Below are 13,567 nucleotides of genomic sequence, written 5' to 3'. Positions count from 1 at the left end.
GCATCCATTGCTTCTGGCGAGTACTTTTTGTTTCTCTGCATGTTCAGTATGTAGATGGAGCCCATTCATTTCCTGCATGTTTTGCACAGACACTTTCTACTAACCTTCTAATAAACCAATGGTTTTCTGAACCAGAAGATTGTGCAGAGCTCAATCAATTAATATGACATTAAGCACAGATCAGACCCTAGTGATTTGTCCCTTAACTATTTTCAAATCAAACAGTCTTAATCCAGTCCTCTGAAGTGTTTCCTTATGACACTAACATTTTAATTGGTGCCTAAACTATGTGACACGATATTTAGCTTTTGCTTCAGAAAATGCAAAGTTTGTAAACCAAATTCATAACTTCATGCTTGGTGGATGAGGATCTTGGTCAAGGGTAGTCTCCCAATGCTGCTGAATGTCAGTCACCAACATTTAAGTAACCGGTTTTTAAATGAGTAGTTATGAGAATGTGTGTGTGTATTTTATACATTTTCGAGACAAAATGCACTAGTCCATAAAGACTTTGGATTTCAAAACCCTTCACCTTTTACTGTCTCCTCAAGACATGAAGTTACTTGGCAGCCATGGCTGCCCTCCCCTTATCAGTAATTAAATTGTAGTCCAACGTTTAGAATTTGCCAGGGATAGTATGTACTAAAGCAGCACTTGAACGAGACAAGTGTGCCTGTTTTTTCTACAGAGTACAGTTGACAAAAAGCGTGCCATTCAACTTGAGAGCAATGGCTTTGCCGGGCGTATTCACCTCTTGCCAGATCTGTTACAGCAAAGCCATTCCTCCTCCACCACTTCTTCCCCATCCTCAAGTCAGCCGACACCTACCATGTCCCCACAGACACCCCAGGACAAGTTAACTGCTAATGAGGTATGTCTGACACTAGCTGTCTTATTAATCAGGAAACATCATTCCCATAGGGAATGGTAACACAAAATCCGGTCACATGCTTCCCGAAGACCACTACTCTTGATTGTTAGCCCATACAGAACTAAACATCACCACTCTGTGTTGCACTATCATCTGCATGTTTTTATTCTCCATTAAATACACATTGGTACTTTTTAAAGGTTCATAAAAAATGAAACAATTGTGGAAGTGTTATCCATCTCTATTGTTTAATACTACTTCTCATTGTTTCCTTTGCTCTCCGCAGTCACATTGATTTGTATGTCTTTCATATTGGTTTCTTCAAAAATACGAGCGAATGACCAAATTCAGCCTATACAGCTGCCATGGCAGTCATCTGTAACTTAAGAAAAATAGCAACCATATTTTTAAGATGCTAGATTTCTTGTTGAATCTTCCCACACATTAATCACTTTATAAATTCTAATATTGTTTGGAGAGGAATTGCCGGCAAAGAGTTACGAGTAGGCCGGAAACTAGAAAGATGTATTAAGAGCAGTTAGGCCAAATAGTTTTTGCATTTGATAATGTATTCCCATTTTCTTCCAGAATGTAGAATGTTTTGTAGTGAATAAAATGTACACATGCAGTGTAAGCATAGAATAGAATACATTAGGTGTGTTATTGATGAAAACTATGTTGTGTAGATCCCTTAGGACAGGGTACATGACTTCCTGCAAGTCTTGCCATGTTGCATACATAGTGTTATAATCCAATAATTTATTAGTTTCTGTAGCAGTTGATGTATTGAATCATGAAGGGGCACTATCCGTTTACAACATTGCTGCTCATAGGTGATATCTTACTGTAATATCTACAATATGTAGACTATAGGTGGATTGTTTCAAACAAAATGGCAGCTCTCATTAGCTTTTAGCTTGGTTGGGACTTATGTGACCGGTTCTTGTCTCAGAATGCAAACATTCATTTTCTCCACTTAATGTATTCTTCAATGCCAAACATAGACAGAAATACTGTCTTCTATACATTCATCTAAACATGTGTTAGGTAGATGTAACTACTATGCTGTGTATGTATATAATTTGTATTTAGCTGCGTTCATGTTGTAAGCGTCCCATTCATACTGCTTCAGGTTCTGTTTTGCTTCGGTGTTTAATTTTAGCTTTCAGTTTGCATTGTGCACTGTGTACAGCACCTTCCTCTTCCTCCTGTGTTTCTGTAAGCTTCACCTACAGAAACAGAATACACATAGCAAGGAGTGATCTTCACTCGTGTTTGATGTACTTCATTCTCACTGCCTTGTTACATGCCATCTTGTTGTCTTTTGATTGACACATGCAAGCACTGCTCCATTACATTGTCAGTTTAAAGTGTTCTTGGAAAATCTATTTGGGTTTTACAGACACTTAAATTATATTTATATTAATCTAAAAAACTAGCATATAAAGATGCATAACTTTGCCATATTGGTTCTATTTCCATCTTTCCTAGTAAGCCTTCATGCATTGCCATGGGGCTGTTCCCTCTCTGTTAGAATATCACCCTTGCATACATGATAACAATAATTAGTCACTTTAACGTCTGCCCAAAATAATGACCATATAGACATTTACCCAATAACATTCTTTTTCTTTTTATTTCACCCAACTACCTTCTTAACATAGCAATGTAACCAACATGCCTCCATCTTTGTTTCACGGTATTTGATGATGCTTGTACAGTATTTCGGGAAATAGTTGGTGGATTTTGGTTTTGTGATTCCTTTTGTTTTTCCTTATAGACCCAGTCAGCAAGTAACACTCTCCAGAAACACAAATCTTCCTCTTCATTTACACCTTTCATTGACCCTCGTTTACTGCAGATATCGCCATCTAGTGGCTCAACTGTAACATCAGTGGGTAAGTATTGTCATACTGATAGTGAGGCGTTATGGCCAATATATATACGAAGAGTAGAGTCGTTTTTTCCTTATTTTTTTCCTTACATAGGTTAGTTGAGTTAATCATATTGATTCATAAAAGCTACTACTCTATTCACCGCATAATCATAGTTGTGTGTTAGGATGTTTTCTCAAAATCAAATACAGAATTCAGGGGCAGATATATTAACCTGGCGAAGGCATAAGGAAGTGAAAAGCCAGTGATATGTGCAAGGTGATAAAGGCTGCAGCCAATCAGATCCTAACTGTTAATTTACATATTGGAACTGATTGGCTGGAGCCTTTATCACCTTGCACATATCACTGGTTTATCACTTCCTTATGCCTTCTCCAGGTTAATACATCTGCCTCTAATTTTTTTTATATAGATAAGTGATGTTTGAGCATTGTTATTTGTGTTGTGAATATAGTATGTTTTTCTGTGCTCCAGGCTAACAGCGACCCTGCTTCTAACAAACTTTATATGGTTGAATTTACCAAACGTACAATAGGCAGGATAAAGTCTTCAGAATTAGTGTATCAGCTGCAGCATCTGAGGCTGAACTAGCCGTACTCTGAGTAAGGTGAAAGAACCATAGTACTCTCATTAGCTGCAGCAATGGTTCAGCAGCATGTATTTATTATGAGTTATGAGTGGTTAGTGTTAAATGATCATTTATGTATTGCAAATGCGGTTCTGTTGAAAATTAAATGATAAATATGAACTTAACCTTAATTTCTACGTTCTGTGCAATGCTGGTCACTTTATTCAGTAAAGGTTTGATTCCTCACTGCATGCAGAGCTTAGCCCACTTTTTCTTATCCCAGGGATACAGATAGGATATCCAGCATGCTCTACCTGTGGGTCACCAACCTATGACTGCTTTGTGGCCATAGTCAGTGAATATAATATATACCCACTCCCCTTGTCCAGATATCAATATTCGTTAAGATTGAGTTGTTGTGTTGTTGATGTGTATGTGTTACCCAAACCCAGTAGTGTTGTCTGCCTCCCCACCCTGCTTGCTGTGTGCAGTGTACAGAAAGATAAGAAATAAGACTGAGATAATGATGATGATCTTGTCATTGAACATATGATTGCTTATATCTTTCAGGTACTTACATGCGCACACTGGAAGCTAACCTTAAAAATACTAATTTTATTCTAGTGGGATTTTCCAGTGAAGCACTGAGGCCAGATGCTATGAGACAGGATCCTACAAGGAAAGGATCAGTTGTTAATGTAAATCCCACAAACACAAGGCCACAGAGTGATACACCTGAGATTCGCAAATATAAGAAGAGATTTAATTCTGAGATATTATGTGCAGCACTGTGGGGTGAGTTGCCAGACCACCTTGTTAATGTCCAGAAAAATAAACATATTGGCAAAGTTTATTCAGCAGAAATGGCAATAGATAAGTTGCTTTACATTATACATGCTTGACTTTAAATTAAGCTGTGCGAGAAGAGCTCTACAAAACATATCAATTGCGTAGAAATGCGAAAGTTGAAGGTAAGTGGTAAATATTAGGACTGACATTACACCAGTTGCTATGAATATCCTGATCAGGTATGTGCTTTCATGATACCCCTAAAACCAATTTGTTCTCCATTATCTCTCTGCTGCCAAGCAGAGACCAGTTCCATTGCTGGAGATTACTAATCCTGTTACATTTCTAACTATAATAAAAGTGATAAAGTGGGTTAGGCAATTTTAATCGGAGATGAGACTTCTGTATTGAGAATCCACCTGCCCTCCATGAAAGCACTAAATTAGGGAAACTGGGTAATTTCATGCAACTTCTGCGTGAAGACAAATAATGTATTTTTAAGAGTTTCTATGCGCTGAAAAAATGAATCCGCTTTCTTTTTCTTCCTCTTTGTCAATAATACGGAGTTACCAGTAGCACTCCTATAAAAACACTTTTAAATTCTGTATCTGTAAAAGAAAATGAAAAAAAGTCCAGAACAACTTTTGGGAACCCCAACAACCCCCCGTGGGCTAATAATTTTACTGGGTGAGTTATTGGTGTTGGAATTATAAATTCTTTTGGGATCATCCCAAAAATATCTGCTGTAACTATATTTAGGTAGAAAGTTATGCATTCTATCCGATTCCTCAAATGTATATTTATATTTTGTGGTACAGTTAGTCTATGTACCTTTTTTCTATGCAGTTCCAATAGCACATAGTAACACCTATAGATGTGTCCTCATACATCTTTGCTGAAGTTGCGCCGAACAGTCACTCTCGGCATCTCACTCAGGTCCTGTTATACTCTAACGCCGGGCGTCTTATTTGCCGAGAATGCATCTTAGATGCAACACGATGTGACTAGGACGCACCAGGAGCCTGTGCTAATTCATTTGATATGCAACACCTTTATCTGTGTGCGATGGAGTCTCTGAATATGCACACACAAGTGTTTTTGTTTTTTTTTCTTTGCCATACCAAGTTATGTTGTGCTCCCGTATACAGACTCTGTCACACACAGATATACAAGTGTTGCATATTAAATTAATTGGCACAGTCTCCTGGTGCATTCTAGCCACATCACGTTGTGACTAAGATGCAATTTTGGCAAAGCATAGTTGCTTGGGACCTCTGCACACTCGCGCCATGAAACTCTCTTCGTGGCGTATTGAGGCTAGATGTAGGATGACACATCTGTATACAAATAAGGCTATGTGCTGTGTATGTGTGTATGTATGACACAAATATAAATTTTCACAAAGTCTGCTGCCTCGGTTTTTATAATGTCAATTTACATATACTCTAGATTGTCACGAAGAGTAATCCGATGAATCGCAATTAATTGCAAAGTCCCTCTTTGCCATGACAGTGAACTTAATCCCCAAAACAACCTTTCCACTGCATTTCAGCCCTGCCACATAAGGACCAGCTGACATCATGTCAGTGATTCTCTCGTTAACACAGGTGAGAGTGTTGACGAAGACAAGGCTGGAGATCGCGCTGTCATGCTGATTGAGTTAGAATAACAGACTGTAAGTTTTAAAAGGAGGGTGGTGCTTGAAACCATTGTTTTTCCTCTGTTAACCATGGTTGCCTGGAAGGAAACACGTGCACTGCTTTGCACAAAAAGGGATTCACAGGCAAGGGTATTGCTGCTAGTAAGATTGCATCTAAAGCAACCATTTATCGGATCATCAAGAACTTCAAGGAGAGATAGTTGTGAAGAAGACTTCAGTGCACCCAAGAACGTCCTGCAAGTGCCAGGACCATCTCCTAAAGTTGATTCAGCTATGAATCAACTTTAGGAGAACTTGCTCAGGAATGGCAGCATGTAGGTGTGAGTGCATCTTCACGCACAGTGAGGCGAAGACTTTTGGAGGGTGGCCTAGTGTCAAGGAGGGCAGTAAAGAAGCCACTTCTTTCCAGGAAAAACATCAGGGACAGACTGATATTCTGCAACAGGTACAGGAATTGGACTGCTGAGGACTGGGGAAAAGTCATCTTCTCTGATGAATCCCCTTTCAAATTTTTTGGGGCATCTGGAAAAATACTTATCCGGAGAAGGAAAGCTGGGCACTACCATAGGTCCTGTGTCATGCCAACAGTAAAGCATCCCGAGACCATTCATGTGTGGCGTTGCTTCTCAGCCAATGGAGTGGGCTCACTCACAATTTTGCCTAAGAACACAGCCATGAATAAAGAACTGTACCAAAACATCCTCCAAGAGCAACTTCTTCCAACTATCCAAGAACAGTTTGGTGACAAACAACGGCTTTTCCAGCATGATGGAGCACCTTGCCATAAGGCAAAACTGATAACTAAGTGTCTTGGAACAAAACATCACACTTTTGGGTCCATAGCCAGGAAACTCCCCAGACCTTATTCCCATTGAGAACTTAACATAGTAACATAGTAATTGAGGTTGAAAAGAGGCAATTTGCCATCGTGTTCAACCTGTATTAAGTTGTGATGAGTCTACATACCCGCTGAGTAATGTTTTATGACCAGTTAACTACTATAACTCGTATAACCCCCGGATTAACCCTTTTGATATTTTAAATATTATAACCTTGGATATAATTTTCATTCAGAAATGTATCCATTCCTTTTTTAAATCCATTTACAGAGTCCGCCATTACCACCTTCCCTGGCAGGGAATTCCACATCCTAATTGCCCCAACAGTGAAGAACCCTTTCTTCCGTCGCGTTCGGAACTTTCTCTCCTCCAGCCGCAGCGAGTGCCCACGTGTCCTAAACTGTGTTCTTTTAATAAATAATTCCTCTGATAACTCTTTGTAATGACCCTTTACATATTTGAAGATGATAATAATATCTCCTCTTAGACGCCTCTTTTCTAGTGTATACATATTCAACCTATTAAGCCTTTCCTCATAATCCAGTCCCTCTAGGCCTTTAATCAATTTAGTAGCTCGCCTTTGAACCCTTTCGAGTTCACCAATATCTTTTTTTATACATTGGTACCCAAAACTGAACACAATATTCCAGGTGCGGACGTACCAATGCTTTATACAGCGGTAGGATTACATCCGAGTCCCTTGACTCAACTTGTGATCAATCCTTAAGAGGCGAATTGCAGTGGTCTTGAAAAAGAAGGGTCAACACTGCAAATATTGACTTTTTGCATAAACTTAATGTAATTGTCAATAAAAGCCTTTGACACTTATGAAATGCTTGTAATTTGACTTCAGTATACCATAGTAACAACTGACAAAAAGGTCTAAAAGCACTGAAGCAGCAAACTTTGTGAAAACCAATACTTGTGTAATTCTCAAAACTTTTGGCCATGGCTGTATATATATGTATATGCCAATATGCACTTTTAAATGTATCGGTTTCCTCTAATTAAACCAAAGAAACTACTGTACCACAACATTTCTAAACCCGCAAATTATTTGTTACAATGTAGCAGCTGGCCAAGATGCTGTTTTATAAACCACAGGGGCAACATCTACTGTACACTGGTTGTGGTACCTCTATTTTGTAGGTTCCACGTGATAAACTAGTGTACAACAGAAGAGTAAAATACTGCTAGTAATAAAATTAAGCAGTTTCTAATTAAATGGTCAAATTCAATTATAATTATACCATTTTAATTTAAAAAAACAATTATACAACTCATATAAGATAACTGAATGGGTCTCAAAGGGGAAACTGACATTTTAGTCCAAATCTTGTACTCTGATATGACTGGTACAACCAGTGTATGCCTGCCCACAGTTCTGCTCCGCACAACATATACTTTACCTCGTTCATATAACTGTTTTATTTCGGGATGCAGTAGTATTTACCTCAGCATATATTACCTGTGAGAGATCTATTATCCGCTATACTGTGTATCTAAGGATTTCTGGATAGGAGGTTCTGCTGTAATTTGGAGTATCATTGATATAATATTATAGATTTCCATGTAATGTTTATCACTGTTTCTCCAGTGTTGCTAGCAATCTTTTCCTCCTTAAAGCATTTAACAATGCTCTTAGCTATGACTGTGCAATGAGGAACAAGGAGATAATCCCGCAGCAGTATTACAAATGTCCTGTTTCTTCATTCTGGACTTTGAGTTATCTGCATCATCTCTCCTTTTATCATGCATTCAGTTTTTTACATAATAGTGACTTTACATTGCCTAGATGCTACATATGGGAGATTTAGTTTTCTCTTTGTGACTAGACATAATTACAAGTACTAATAATAATTTATTCTCCATTTTCTCACACAGGCGTTAATTTGTTGGTGGGCACTGAAAGTGGATTAATGCTGTTAGACAGGAGTGGTCAGGGAAAAGTGTACCCCCTCATCAACAGGAGGAGATTTCAGCAGATGGATGTCCTCGAAGGCTTAAATGTATTGGTCACTATATCAGGTAATGGAGTGCATCTATTAAGTGCTTTCAAGACGCTCACATTCTGAATACCCAAACTTTAATATTTGAGAGTACTGAATGCTAATAGTGAGGTGCTTGCATATGATGGACTGTTAACCTTATTTTACTGGCTGAGCACTATTAAAACATATTTCTCTGACGTCCTAGTGGATGCTGGGAACTCCGTAAGGACCATGGGAATAGACGGGCTCCGCAGGAGACTGGGCACTCTAAAGAAAAGATTAGGTACTATCTGGTGTGCACTGGCTCCTCCCTCTATGCCCCTCCTCCAGACCTCAGTTAGAATCTGTGCCCGGCCAGAGCTGGGTTCTCCTAGTGGGCTCTCCTGAGCTTACTAGTAAAGAAAGTATTTATTAGGTTTTTTATTTTCAGTGAGCTTCTGCTGGCAACAGACTCACTGCTACGTGGGACTAAGGGGAGAGAAGCAAACCTACCTGCTTGCAGCTAGCTTGTGCTTCTTAGGCTACTGGACACCATTAGCTCCAGAGGGTTCGAACACAGGCACCTGTCCTCGATCGTCCGTTCCCGGAGCCGCGCCGCCGTCCCCCTCGCAGAGCCAGAAGAACAGAAGCTTGAAGACGACGAAATCGGCGGCAGAAGACTCCTGTCTTCATTTAAGGTAGCGCACAGCACAGCAGCTGTGCGCCATTGCTCCCAGCACACTTACACACTCCGGTCACTGTAGGGTGCAGGGCGCTGGGGGGCGCCCTGGGCAGCAATTGAAGTACCTTTTGGCAATAAAAATACATATATACAGTCTGGCACTGTATATATGTAAAAACCCCTGCCATTTTTTTACACAGAAAGCGGGACAGAAGCCCGCCACTGAGGGGGCGGGGCCTTCTTCCTCAGCACACCAGCGCCATTTTCTCTTCACAGCTCCGCTGGAAGCAGCTCCCCAGGCTCTCCCCTGCAGTATCCAGGTACAAGAAGGGTAAAAAAGAGAGGGGGGGGGCACATAAATTTAGGCGCAAATAAAACATATAAGGCAGCTTATTATAAGTGAAAATCCCTGTGTTATATAGCGCTGTGGTGTGTGCTGGCATACTCTCTCTCTGTCTCCCCAAAGGACTTTGTGGGGTCCTGTCCTCAGTCTGAGCATTCCCTGTGTGTGTGCGGTGTGTCGGTACGGCTGTGTCGACATGTTTGAGGAGGAGGGTTACGTGGAGGCGGAGCAAGGGCAGATAAGTGTGGTGTCGCCCCCGTCGGGGCCGACACCTGATTGGATGGATATGTGGAAGGTCTTAAACGACAATGTAAGCTCCTTACATAAAAGGTTTGATGACGCTGCAGCCTTGGGACAGCCGGGGTCTCAGCCCGCGCCTGCCCAGGCGACTCAGAAACCGTCAGGGGCTCATAAACGCCCTCTATCTCAGATGGTTGACACAGATGTCGACACGGAGTCCGACTCCAGTGTCGACGATGTTGAGGCACATTTACAGTCTAAAATGACCAAGGCCATCCGATACATGATTATTGCAATGAAAGATGTATTACACATTTCTGAGATTAACCCTGTTAATACCAAGAGGGTTTATATGTTTGGGGAGAAAAAGCAGCCAGTGACTTTTCCCCCATCTGATGAATTAAATGAATTATGTGAAGAAGCGTGGAGTTCCCCTGATAAGAAACTAGTGATTTCTAAGAGGTTACTGATGGCGTACCCTTTCCCGTCAACGGACAGGTTACGTTGGGAAACATCCCCTAGGGTGGACAAGGCGCTGACACGCTTATCTAAAAAGGTGGCCCTGCCGTCTCGGGATACGGCCGCCCTAAAGGAGCCTGCGGATAGAAAGCAGGAAGCTATCCTGAAGTCAGTGTATACACACTCTGGTACTCTACTGAGACCTGCTATTGCTTCAGCCTGGATGTGTAGTGCTGTAGCAGCATGGACAGATACTCTGTCAGACGACATAGATTCCCTCGACAGGGATACTGTTTTGCTAACCCTGGGCCATATAAAAGACGTCGTCTTATATATGCGGGATGCTCAGAGGGACATTTGCCTGCTGGGCTCTAGAATTAATGCTATGTCCATTTCTGCCAGGAGGGTCTAATGGACTCGGCAATGGACAGGAGATGCTGATTCTAAAAAACACATGGAGGTTTTGCCTTATAAGGGTGAGGAATTGTTTGGGGACGGTCTATCGGACCTCGTGTCCACAGCGACAGCTGGAAAGTCGACTTTCTTGCCTCAGGTTTCCTCACAGCCTAAGAAAGCACCGTATTATCAAATGCAGTTCTTTCGTTCTCAGAAAGGCAAGAGGGTCAGGGGCGCATCCTTTCTTGGCAGGGGTAGAGGTAAGAAGCTGCACCATGCAGCCAGTTCCCAGGAACAAAAGTCCTCCCCTGCTTCCACTAAGTCCACCCCATGACGTTGGGGCTCCACAGGCGGAGCCAGGTGCGGTGGGGGCGCGTCTCCGAAACTTCAGCAACCAGTGGGGTTCGCTCACAGGTGGATCTCTGGGCTGTACAAATTGTATCTCAGGGATACAAGCTGGAATTCGAAGCGACTCCCCCCATGGCCTCTGCCTCTCAGACAGGACCTGCTGCAACAAGGGCCCCGTCTGTTCCAAGACTTACCGCGGCTGCGTTTGACGGCATGGCGGTTGAACGCCGGATCCTAGCGGAAAAAGGCATTCCGGATGAAGTTATTCCTACGCTGATAAAGGCTAGGAAGGACGTGACAGCAAAGCATTATCACCGTATATGGCGAAAATATGTTGCTTGGTGTGAGGCCAGGACGGCCCCTACAGAGGAATTCCAGCTGGGTCGATTCCTGCACTTCCTACAGTCAGGGGTGACTATGGGCCTAAAATTGGGGTCCATAATTCCAGATTTCGGCCCTATCCATTTTCTTTCAAAAAGAAATGGCTTCACTGCCTGAGGTTCAGATGTTTGTTAAGGGAGTGCTGCATATTCAGCCCCCTTTTGTTCCACCAGTGGCACCCTGGGATCTTAACGTTGTGTTGGATTTCCTGAAATTCCACTGGTTTGAGCCACTTAAGACCGTGGAACTAAAGTATCTCACGTGGAAAGTGGTCATGCTGTTGGCCTTAGCATCGGCTAGGCGTGTGTCGGAATTGGCGGCTTTGTCATGTAAAAGCCATATCTGATCTTCCATATGGACAGGGCAGAATTGAGGACTCGTCCCCAATTTCTCCCAAAGGTGGTATCATCGTTTCATTTGAACCAACCTATTGTGGTGCCTGCGGCTACTCGGGACTTGGAGGACTCCAAGTTGCTGGACGTAGTCAGGGCTTTGAAAATATGTTTCCAGAACGGCTGGAGTCAGGAAGACTGACTCGCTGTTTATCCTGCATGCACCCAACAAGCTGGGTGCTCCTGCTTCAAAGCAAACTATTGCTCGCTGGATCTGTAGCACGATTCAGCTGGCTCATTCTGCGGCTGGATTGCCGCATCCAAAATCCGTAAAAGCCCATTCCACAAGGAAGTTGGGCTCTCTTCTTAGGCGGCTGCCCGAGGGGTCTCGGCTTTACAGCTTTGCCGAGCGGCTACTTGGTCGGGTTCAAACACCTTTGCAAAGTTCTACAAGTTTGATACCCTGGCTGAGGAGGACCTTGTGTTTGCTCATTTGGTGCTGCAGAGTCATCCGCACTCTCCCGCCCGTTTGGGAGATTTGGTATAATCCCCATGGTCCTTACGGAGTTCCCAGCATCCACTAGGACGTCAGAGAAAATAAGAATTTACTCACCGGTAATTCTATTTCTCGTAGTCCGTAGTGGATGCTGGGCGCCCGTCCCAAGTGCGGACTTTCTGCAATACGTGTATATAGTTATTGCTTAAATAAGGGTTATTGTTATGAGCCATCCGTTGAGTGAGGCTCAGTTGTTGTTCATACTGTTAACTGGGTAAGGTTATCACAAGTTGTACGGTGTGATTGGTGTGGCTGGTATGAGTCTTACCCTGGATTCCAAAAATCCTTTCCTTGTAATGTCAGCTCTTCCGGGCACAGTTTCCCTAACTGAGGTCTGAAGGAGGGGCATAGAGGGAGGAGCCAGTGCACACCAGATAGTACCTAATCTTTTCTTTAGAGTGCCCAGTCTCCTACGGAGCCAGTCTATTCCCATGGTCCTTACGGAGTTCCCAGCATCCACTACGGACTACGAGAAATAGAATTACCGGTGAGTAAATTCTTATTTTCTCATACATCCTAGAGGATGCTGGGGATGCTTCAAGAACCATGGGGTATAGACGGGATCCGCAGGAGACATGGGCACACTCTAAGACTTTGGGTGTAAACTGGCTCCTCCCTCTATGCCCCTCCTGCAGACTCCAGTTAGATTCTGTGCCCAGGGAGACTGGTCACAAGCAGGGGATCTCTACTGAGTTTCTCTGAAAAAAGACTTTGTTAGGTTTTTTATGTTCAGGGAGCACTGCTGGCAACAGGGTCCCTGCTTCGAGGGACTGAGGGGAGAGAAGCATACCTACTTCTGTGAGTTCAAAGGCTCTGCTTCTTAGGCTACTGGACACCATTAGCTCCACAGGGTTCGATCACTTGGTGCGCCTAGCTGCTCGTTCCTGGAGCCGCGCCGTCACCCCCCCTTGCAGAGCCAGAAGAAAGAAGCCGGGTGAGTAAAAGAAGAAAAGAAGACTTCAGTGACGGCAGAAGACTTCAGGTCCTGAGGTACCGCGCAGCGGTCGCGCTGCGCGCCATGCTCCCAATCACACAGCGGCACTGACAGGGTGCAGGGTGCAGGGGGGCACCCTGAGCAGCATGGGGACCTGAAAGGACTGGCAAAAGTATATGTAAAGTGCCTAGGCACTCAATATAGACCCCCACCAGTATAAAAATGTTAAATTGAGCGGGACTGAAGCGCGCTGGTGTAGGGTCTGTCCCCTATACCCCAGTGTGATTGTAGGTGTCGGTACGTG

At 42.9% G+C, this 13,567-nt stretch overlaps 1 protein-coding gene across 4 annotated transcripts in view; it reads left to right on the top strand.

Annotated features, from left to right (window-relative positions):
• Positions 1–13,567, top strand: part of MAP4K4 (mitogen-activated protein kinase kinase kinase kinase 4) — a 276,338-nt gene that overhangs the window by 238,466 nt on the left and 24,305 nt on the right. For 2 of the 4 annotated variants that reach the window (XM_063953440.1, XM_063953442.1), the window contains 4 exons: positions 689–871; positions 2,652–2,769; positions 3,959–4,129; positions 8,507–8,650. In XM_063953440.1, coding sequence (XP_063809510.1) covers positions 689–871; positions 2,652–2,769; positions 3,959–4,129; positions 8,507–8,650 — 616 coding nt within the window. The remainder of the gene's footprint in view (positions 1–688; positions 872–2,651; positions 2,770–3,958; positions 4,130–8,506; positions 8,651–13,567) is intronic. The other 2 variants (XM_063953441.1, XM_063953443.1) reach the window with 1 other exon arrangement.

Source organism: Pseudophryne corroboree, chromosome 2, assembly GCF_028390025.1.
Source record: "Pseudophryne corroboree isolate aPseCor3 chromosome 2, aPseCor3.hap2, whole genome shotgun sequence".
Taxonomy (NCBI): domain Eukaryota; kingdom Metazoa; phylum Chordata; class Amphibia; order Anura; family Myobatrachidae; genus Pseudophryne; species Pseudophryne corroboree.
The sequence above is the reverse complement of the archived record's forward strand: the minus strand, read 5'-3'. Positions and strand labels throughout refer to the sequence as shown.